We start from the raw sequence: 9,738 nt of genomic DNA on the forward strand, positions 1-9,738 counted from the left end.
TTAATAAAAGAATCTCTTAACAATTTAGATTTATTACCTTTTTTGAGAATGGGAATATATAAATACTTGAGCTTATTGAAAATGTATTTTTGAGGTAAAATTTAATTTCGGCTGCATTACTTCTGAGACATTTATTAATGCATTATTAGGACCCAGTATAGTGAGCTGTTGCAATCCATTGTTTACTTTTTGTTATGCAATGCAGTGAAATCAATACTTCGAGAAAAAAGTAGAAATATAAGTGCAGCAAAAACAATGGACTGGCAAGGTCTTGGGTCAGTGCACTTCAGAATCAGTGAAGGAGAACAGATAGCTACAATTAAAGCGACAGCGCGTGGACAAGCTATCAGTTGCTTCTGTACTGCGCAGCTGTGCAGTGCTTGTCCGCCAGAAAATTTCCGTATGCTACCTTTTCCCTGGGGTCGTTATAATTTCCTTTCTTATAACTACGTAAGATTCAACTTCATCTCGTCAGTTATGCTTTTGGTTTTATTCCAATAGTTAAGGCTGCGCTGATAGTGAATTATTTGGAAAAGCTGGTTAAAACGTACGTCCTGATTGACGTTTCATCGCCTCTTTTCGGCAAGTAAATATTCCAAGCTATTAAGTTAATATAGGAACTACGCAAAATCATCGATTCGAAGCAAGTGACCGGAAAGCTGGGCTTTCACTGGTGTTCTCTTGTTCCCGGAGGCGGTCGGACCCGCAGCACCAGTGGTTGACATTGACCACTGGCCTTTTTCGGCCAGCCTATTAGCGATGCTCTTTTAGACTCGACTGACTCTAGAGTACTTTTTGTCCTTTGTTATTTACAACTTTCCAATTTTAGACCAAACTGATGGAAATGGCCACGTTGAGCCTAATGCTTGTTCACGCCTTCCTCTGCTATTTGCTGGTTGTCCAAAGTGGAGCAACGAAATTTCGAAGATCTCCTTGTGCATATGGTGATGATCTTCAAATGAAAAATTTGCAAAATTGTTTAGAATCGGTGAGAAATAAAGCAGCCGATGCATCTATTTATTGGTTTGGTGATCGAATGAAAGCTGCATGTTCCGGTTCTATTTTGCACAACTCTCCCGCGAAAGTAAAATAAATGCATTCCAAATATTTTCATTCCACATTTCGTATTTTAAATGTTTGTATTATATAGATCAATTGTTACAATCCACCCACATTACGTCCATATGAAAGCATCTTTAGTCGACTATTCCGCATAACCACTTTTCATCCAGCTTATTTGCAAAATTTGAAAATTTTCCCACAGATGACATTTTTTTCTGAACCAGGTAAGCAAACTTAAGCCTATAAAGAGAAGGAGGTGTAAGAGCGATTTTACTTAACAGATTTGGATGATTAATTTGAAATAGACTTCACTTTGTTAGCAGCTAATTTGCACTGGTTAGTCAATGTCCGCTCATGCGTATTTCCCATGAGATTTGATCACAAACTTGAAAATTGAGTTTCAGCAATGCTATTTATTATGCATTTGGCGAAAATTTCTGGGCTAAATTTTAAACTGCATATTAAATTTTATCCAAAATTTGAGTCTGCAAATTAATCAGCAGTGAGCTATTTATGAAAGTTTAAAAGAAACTAACAACAAGAAAGCGTAGTGAAAATAAATAAATTTCTTTCTTTGCCTTGACTTTAAATTCCTCTGACATTATAAAGTTATAAAAACTTTTTTTTAAGTTTCATTAATAAATATTATTCAAAATAAAAATTTATATCAGTTTAAAGCAGGAAATTTTAATTTCAAGTGCAACATTATTTTCCAAAATTATAACCATCGTTGTATAATATCGTGACATGTTCGAGGTTTTGTTTGATAAACTCTGCTTCATGTTCAGCTAATTGTCGCGTTGAAAGCGGCTGTTGACAACAACAAGTCGTCAATAAAGTCATTTCACAACTGCTGGATTGAAACCAATTTTAGAAAAGCTGCTGCTAACGGAACGTTCTATTCAGTCAATCACTGCCTTCAACATATTAAATTAAAAAATTAATAAAATAATAATGCGAACATATAATTCAACATTTTATGTTTCAAAAAGTTCAAATTCTATAAAATAAATTATCACATAAATAACTGAACAAATGTTTAAAATATCAGCATAATTTGCTTCATTTAATGTGCAATAAGTGAGAACAATTTTTAGCTTAGCTAAGCTGTTAAAAATTAAAAAGACTAAATGGAAAATATTGATTAGAATTGTTATTCACTAGATTCAGAAAACAGTGTTGTATTAAAGCGACCAATTCTGATATTCTTCATATTTGACGAGCACAATAACACTTGTGATCAAGTTTCCATTCCAATGCCGGCAACGTTTCGTGGCGGTATATTTGCTTAGGCTTTACAAACAGCTCGACGAACAATACAGGCACTTCCTGGTTAAACGCAAACGTAAAGTGATGTTGATGAAATGATTTTTTTATTCACAAAATGTTTACAAAATTACATTTTCTTATGTTTTAATGCTGATTTGTTAGTCGAATATAAATTGTAAAAGCCACTGAAACATAGAATGTACATTAGTAAAGGTAATGAGAAGCTCATTGCAAATTACTTCCATTTAGATATCTATCTGATTAATACTTTATGAATTAATTTTAAAAAATGGCAAATAATTATTTCTTCTTCATTTTAAATGTTTTTATAGAATAAATTCCAAAAGTGAATTTATGATTGGTAAATTTAACTGCTAACATAGAAGGCTAATTATAGCTATTGTTGCTATTTTTTACTGATAGGATAAAGGATGACACTTCATAGTGATTCATTTATAAAAGAATGATTAGAGCAGTGTCGATTTGGTTGGTATTTTAATTAAGGGGAGGAAAATCTTCAAGAAAACAGTGTTAGCTTGTTTTTATAAGCTTTATGCAGAATGTCATGATCAGATTGCGCAAAAATATGACCTAGCTTTATAATTTTTAAATTTTCGCCTTCGCATGCAATCTGTCGGCTGTGTTTAAGATAAAACTGATGTGAAGCTTTGCCGGAATTCTGATCACATATGGTCCCTTGATATATCCCAAGAGTACACTTCTGCATGACCAAAATGATAACGCTCCACTAGCCAAACGGGATTTCAGATTATTGCATCTGTTGTGCTTCCTGAATTGAAATTCAATTTCTTGTCAATCACTAACAGCGGGCTAGCAGGGCCCCTGTTTCGGTACAAAGATGGAAGATAGCTTTCTTTTAGATAACAGATAAAGCCCACGCTGAGTCTGTGTCGGTCATGTTTTCATGAACACAATAGACAATGTATCTTTATTTAAAGCGGCTTATTCCGCCAAATCAACCACTCACTTGCAAATGTTTTCGAAACAAAAAATCCAATCATACACGGTGATGTGAAATTGTCCGTCTTACTTTAAATTGTGACAAGGAATAAATCAGGCGAACAAATAGTACAGCACTTACAATATTCATATTCATGAAACTTATCAAATTAAAAATATTTTGATTCTTCACTGCATACGTTATTTGGTAAAATAAACTTTTTTACTGATGCTATTAGCATCTTTCAATATTTGCACAGTTCAACATTTGCTTACAACAAACTGTTGCATACTAGAAAAAGCTTTAAATGTTGTGACAATTATAATAATTCAATTTAAAATTTAGAGTAAAATAATTTAGTAGCTGTTTTTAAATTTTCATTGGAAGAATATTAAAGTGCTATGCTGACATTTTGTTTGTTTACCTGCTTTTCTTTATTTTCTTCATCAGCATGCACTGCAGTTGGATTCATTTATTTGATGAAATATAAAAACAATTTTAAATAAAAGTTTTTGGTGGTGAATTTTTGCGCTAGATTAATGTTTTTGGCAAATCATTCAGCAGTTCTCATTCTTTTTTAGTTTTATTAAAAATATGTTTTGCTAGTTTGAGAAATAATTGATTTTATTGAAAAATTTTTTTAATAAATAATTTTTTAATAAGTAAAATTATCACTTAAATTATCATTTTACATTGTCATTTCCTTGACATTCGCTCGACTTTTAGCGGACAGTTTTGAAAGTTATATTTTGTTTCAGTGCTAACATTTGAATTGCATACTGTTATAGAATAAGTATTAAAGAAACTATAGTAGTTTACTAAATTAGGTGCAAGGTTAATTGGATTTTAGAAAGAACAACAAGCAAAAGTAATGTAGCAATAAAAATGTCGACATTTGACAATGTGAGTTCACAATAACATGCCATTTATTTTCTGATTTTCACACTACGGTTGCAATTGCAATTTTTTTCATGTAAAATATCTGCTTTTATTAATATTTTTAATATATTGGTGACAAATGAAAGCAATAAATTAATAATAAAAGATTTGTCAGTTCAAAAAAGCGAGACCACATTGTCACTTCTTCGTATTTAATGGGCCTGATAAGCATCACAAAAATGAGAAAGCTGAATCATTGTAGCGCACTGACATTGTCCTAATTTGATTGCTCTGACCACGGTCATCATGACAAGATCAAACTGACCATTGGCTATTTTTGATGAATCTTTCTTATCGCAGTACACGGCTACAATCAGCAAACATTCTCAGCACGCTTCAGTAGCACCAGTTTTGACAAAACATTGCCTCTTGAATTTGGTGTTGCAGAAGGTCAGTCGATAAATAATAGATTTTGTTAGCTTTTTCATCGACCTGAAAATTGTAAAACTGTATAAAGCTGTGTTAAAATTATCTTGGAAAGTATTGTTCGCTATGCTATTCTATTCAGGCTAACCAGATAAGAAGCTGTTATAATAGTCCCTGATATGAAAAAAGATATTTTTCTTTTTCAAAATATCTAATATTGAATACTACTAAATTTCTCCTGTCTTATTTTTATTGCACAGCGATATATAAATGTAAATATTAAGAGTGCTGTTCTTTCATTGCACAAGTCGCTAAGGAAATCAATAAAACGATATATTATACATATGCATAATATATTATAGGTACATGCATGCATTTATAAAAACATATAGGGTTTCAGAGGGAACAATGAAAGCAATTCGTGTGTATTGGAAAATTAAGTTTAATTTTAAAAATGGAAACTCAGTCAAGAAGACTATTCATATTAATTAATCATTTCTTGAGCACTTGACACTGTGAAAGATTAGCAGAAGAGGTCGATTTTAATCTCACTGTTCGCATGTGAAATCGGCTTCTTAAATTATAAACAGAAATAAAAAGAAACTAAAAGTTGTCAAATTTAGTTTAATAAGTAAAAAGAATATTATCTGATAAAAGCTTTTTTAACAATTTTCAAGAAATTATTAAATATAATTTATTAATCACATATATTCTAGTTTTAGACAATAAACACTATGGATTTCAGTGCATCAGTGTTTTCTTATTATAATGTTAAATATAAATTAAGGAGAATATGAAGCCTGCGACCATATTTTTGTCTTTTCAAAGTCAGAAACTGTTCATGCCCATCCTGGTATGCAACCGGCAAAGCCTTGGCAAGTGCGTCATGTTCCAGTGATAACTTGGTCAAGCATGGCAACACATTCATATCAGACTGTGCTGATGGTCGATGTTGGTTCAGGACGTCTTCAATATCTTGCTTATAATTATCCGAAAGACACTGTGGTAATTTGTTGATGTAATAATGTTTAATTCAAAATACTTCATAACATAATGTTAACAGGTTTTAAAAGAATATGAAGTACCGCTAAATAGTCGAGATTCACCAAATCCCATCGCTTTGTTAGTTTTTGAGCAAAACAGTGGCAGGCGCTTGACGTTGAATATTGACTACAGCTTTGACGAGGATTCTCTTTTTGATGTGCAAAGATTTATTATTGACAATGAATTTCATGAAAGTAAGCTGAAAGTTTCTTTTGCAAAAAGCATGAAATTTATATAAAAATATTTAGATAAAAAGATACATATAAATTATGAAAAGAAATTTAGATTACAATAAATTAAGGAAACTTTGATATATGACTTCATATATGCATTATCATCCTACGCTAATTATTTTCTTCTTGTCTGACAGAATTAATTGGCCTCAATTGGATAGACATTGAAAATGACGCTTTTTCAATTGAAGCAATTCGTCGAAGCGGAATTTCTGATAATTGTCCATCGCTTTTACGTCAAAGTAATCATAAAATATTTATGCATATTTCTGAATTTTAAGCACAAATATTATTTGCAACAGAAATGTTACATCGAACTGACAGTGTACGACCTGAATTCTTGCCTCCATCATTGTTAGCTACTGTAGATACTTGGTTGACTGTCACCTTTCATTCGCCGTTGATTCACTTTTCTGTATGTTGCAAAGAATTTGTTTTTGAGTAAGTTTATCATTTTATTTGCACAGCTTTAGTTATCACAAACTGTAACTGTATTTTATTTTAGCTCAGCGGATATCAAGCTTGATCCGCTTGGTGATTCAGAAATTGATCCAGTTTATTTAAGACAGTCACCATCAATTTCTGTTTCGAATTATTTTCTCAACACTGCTTTATCTCATCTTCATTACCACAGTCCTTATGATTATTCAAGTAAAACTGCTATACAAACGTGATATGGAATTACATTTTTTTCCCTCTATTCAGATCCAGATGATGCACCACTTTATACATTGCTCATGCTCGATGTTGATGCATCAGATAAAATGGGTTCAGTCTCAAGACCTTACGTCATTTGGTTGGTTACTAATTTTGCTATCAGCAGCCATTTGAATAACGCACTTACCGGTTCAATGGAGACAACAGTTTTCTCTTATTCAAGACCACTCCCAGTTGGAAAGAAACTGCACCGATATTATTTTTTGCTTTTTCAGCAAAACGACGGATCAATAACTCACATTAAGCCAGAACTGTATAGTTCTGAATCATGTCCTACTGAATATAATGGACGGTAAGAAGTTTACATTTACTAATTTTTGTAATCATTTTGTGTATTCATTATTGCATTTAGATGCTTTTTTGATGTACGTGAATTTATGGCACATCATTCACTTACATTAAAGGGAGTCAGCTGGATGCGCTCTAAGGAAGATGAATACGTGAAATATGAATACTTGAGTCGAGAGCCACATTCTGATTCTGTCTGTGGTGTAGAAAATATGAATTGCATACCACGGGCATCCCAGTATAGCTCGAGTTCAATATTTGTAATTTCTAGCTCAACAAGTTTATTCTCTTTTTACGCTACATGGCCTACAAGTCTTTGGCTTTTGTACTGGGCATTTAATAGGTGGTTTAGCAAATGCTGACTCATCACAGTTTTTTTAGAAAACTGTTCACCACAATCATGTGTCATACTTTGTAAAAATGAAATATTGCGTTTTTTATGCTTTTTAGGTTAATAAATATTTTATTCAATTTTTTGAAAATAATATTCAAGCTTGTTTCCGTTTCTTGATCAAAATATATAGTTGCCATTACATAATTGCATCATGAAACGTACTGCTATTATCTCAAACTATGCACCACCATACTACACTCAATAATTTGGAATTAAATAATAATTTGCATTACGACATAAATAAAATTTTATTTTTTATATACTGCTTAAAAACTGGTTTATTTTCTCTATTGATCAGTTTCTTTTTTGATTTAGTTTACTTTAAGCTAAAATATAAGTTCAAGCGTATATTTATTCATTTAATATAATTAACAATGTAATTTAAATGCTAATAACAATACTCTTATTATATAAAATAGTGATTAAATGCAGAAAATTCAAATCTAGTAATCTATTTATGAGCACAACACAATAACTTAATTTTCATAAAGTTACTGTATCTTAGCTTCGATGCTCCTTTGACATTTGTTTCATATAGTAAATACTTTACATAACTTAGAAAATTATTTTTAAAAAATTTGGTCAAAAAATTTCAAAATAAAATAACATTATAGCGAATACAAATACAAAGATTGTGACATTGAAAAAATAATACTGTAGATCCACCATGTAACAGACGGCCAAAGGCTGAGTATCGTTCAGTAGGAAATCTTAGACATTATTCATTCCAGGCACTGCAGAGACAGAGTCGCCACCGCAAAAAGACATGGTGTCCAATCGGTAGAAAGGAGTCGTGTAATACTTGATTATCAGGAAGGTTACGGTAGTTGGTTGGCGTGAGAAGAGACAGCCACTTTATGTTGGTGAAAGGTAGTCGGTTGGTGGTCAGCCTCGGTGCGATTGAGCCCTCCATGATGCCGTGGGGGTTTATCCGAGGTACTTATGCAAAAGAAAGATGGTTCTCCGTTTTTGGGTCGATTATCGCAGACCGAACGCCGTGATGCAGATCCACGCATCGACGACACCCTGAACGCGCTACCGAGAGCAGTGGTTCAGCACACTTGTCCCAGCGCCCAGGTATTGTCAAGTTGAAATGGACGAGGTGGATTGTGAGAAGAGGGCTTTCTCTATAACCCTGGGAATTCCCCAGTTTAAAGTTTTACCGTTTGGTCTTTCCAGCGTCTGATGGAGACTGCGATGCGTGGACTGACCTGGAAGACTTGTTTCTTTCATCTCGACGACATCATCATGTTCAGGAAGACGGAAGAAGAGCCGCTAGAACGACTCACAGAAGTAGAAGAGAGAATTAAGTCGGTAGCGCTGAAAATCTGACCTGATAAGTTTTAACTTATGCGCAAGAGTTTGTGATACTTTGGGCACAGAATGACGCTGCAAGGCATCGTTATGGACATGGAAAAGGCAGAAGCGGTAGAAAGCGACAGTACAAGATAAAGGGTTTTATTTACTATGGCTCCCTTATTACTGAGTTCCTTCTCTGGTATATGCGAACATGAAGACATACAAATACTGTAAAACAGCAACTGATGAAGAAGAATGGGAAGTTCTTCATAAACACAGTTGTATTATGCAATGAATAGATGACTTCAGGATGAAATTCCATCAAATATGGAATTTCAGGAACACCTTCCATCATGCTCTAAATGCTGGAAATCTCGAAATTAAAAATCAACCTGTAGATTCATAGCCAAATTTACTATATTTATTTGTTATTATTGTATTTCATATCTTTGCACATTGTACATATTGTAATATAGTTAACACTTATTTGTTGTTGTGAAATAAAATGTTACATGTTACATATATGCCATGTTCTGAAGCGCGACCAATGGATAGCAGAAAGGTTTGCGTGAAAAATATAGTTTTCTGATCATCGTAAATTTTAGAAATCAAATTACAAAACTGATCCATTTATCACTTGAGATAATCTGAAGTCAGTAAAATGTGTAACTGTAATGCATTTTAAAAGCATTATTTTTCAAAACTAATGTGTTTTCACTTTAATAAGAAGGTAATGTAAAATATCACTAGAATTTGCCCTAATTAGGTCAAATTTTTAATAAACAACCATCATCAGTCACACATTCTGATAAACACCTTAATAGTTTTGCCCCCACTCGGTCCCACTATGTTCCCCTTCGGTCCCACTGTTCACTTATTGGTCGTTGACCACGCTATTGTATTGGACCGTCAAGTCTTTGTCGTATTAAATTTCCTTGTCTAATTGCTCATTGATTCAAATCTTTCCCTTGTGATTAGCTGTAAAATTTTTTCACTTCATTGGTTCAAATATTCCATTTAGAATTACGTAACTTTAATAGTGGTGACGTAACATTAATAATGAAAATATTTCTTATTTGGGAATTGTTTCAATCAAGATTTATAAGTTTTATCATTCATTGAAATTTTGTTTTCCCCATATATTATTAGTGAAGTTTATACTTTTT

The 9,738-nt window shown here is 32.8% G+C and overlaps 2 protein-coding genes across 2 annotated transcripts; both read left to right on the forward strand.

The window, feature by feature from the left end:
* The first annotated feature begins 255 nt into the window (after positions 1-255).
* Tsp_01584 (conserved hypothetical protein) lies at positions 256-2,354 on the forward strand. Its single transcript, XM_003377369.1, has 4 exons — positions 256-450; positions 830-1,084; positions 1,151-1,286; positions 2,233-2,354. Exons 1-4 carry the CDS (start codon positions 256-258, stop codon positions 2,352-2,354), a joined length of 708 nt encoding a protein of 235 aa, XP_003377417.1.
* A 3,155-nt stretch (positions 2,355-5,509) lies between these two features.
* Tsp_01583 (phosphatidylethanolamine-binding protein) lies at positions 5,510-8,583 on the forward strand. The gene is made up of 8 exons (XM_003377370.1): positions 5,510-5,602; positions 5,661-5,835; positions 6,156-6,315; positions 6,380-6,525; positions 6,580-6,883; positions 6,944-7,222; positions 8,005-8,096; positions 8,453-8,583. The coding sequence occupies exons 1-8, from the start codon at positions 5,510-5,512 to the stop codon at positions 8,581-8,583; spliced, it is 1,380 nt and encodes a 459-aa protein (XP_003377418.1).
* The last annotated feature ends 1,155 nt before the right edge of the window (positions 8,584-9,738 follow it).

The sequence above is a fragment of the Trichinella spiralis genome, assembly GCF_000181795.1.
Source record: "Trichinella spiralis strain ISS 195 chromosome Unknown Scfld4, whole genome shotgun sequence".
NCBI lineage: Eukaryota > Metazoa > Nematoda > Enoplea > Trichinellida > Trichinellidae > Trichinella > Trichinella spiralis.

What these genes read in the sequence shown, in the direction of transcription:
- Tsp_01584 (XM_003377369.1), top strand. Translation starts at nt 256, where the DNA reads ATGGACTGGCAAGGTCTTGGGTCAGTGCACTTCAGAATCAGTGAAGGA. An exon ending in ATTTCCTTTCTTATAACTAC is followed by an intron (nt 451 to 829) that starts GTAAGATTCAAC and finishes TTCCAATTTTAG; the next exon opens with ACCAAACTGATGGAAATGGC. An exon ending in GACATTTTTTTCTGAACCAG is followed by an intron (nt 1,287 to 2,232) that starts GTAAGCAAACTT and finishes CACTAGATTCAG; the next exon opens with AAAACAGTGTTGTATTAAAG.
- Tsp_01583 (XM_003377370.1), top strand. Translation starts at nt 5,510, where the DNA reads ATGGCAACACATTCATATCAGACTGTGCTGATGGTCGATGTTGGTTCA. An exon ending in TGCAAAGAATTTGTTTTTGA is followed by an intron (nt 6,316 to 6,379) that starts GTAAGTTTATCA and finishes ATTTTATTTTAG; the next exon opens with CTCAGCGGATATCAAGCTTG. An exon ending in CCTACTGAATATAATGGACG is followed by an intron (nt 6,884 to 6,943) that starts GTAAGAAGTTTA and finishes TATTGCATTTAG; the next exon opens with ATGCTTTTTTGATGTACGTG.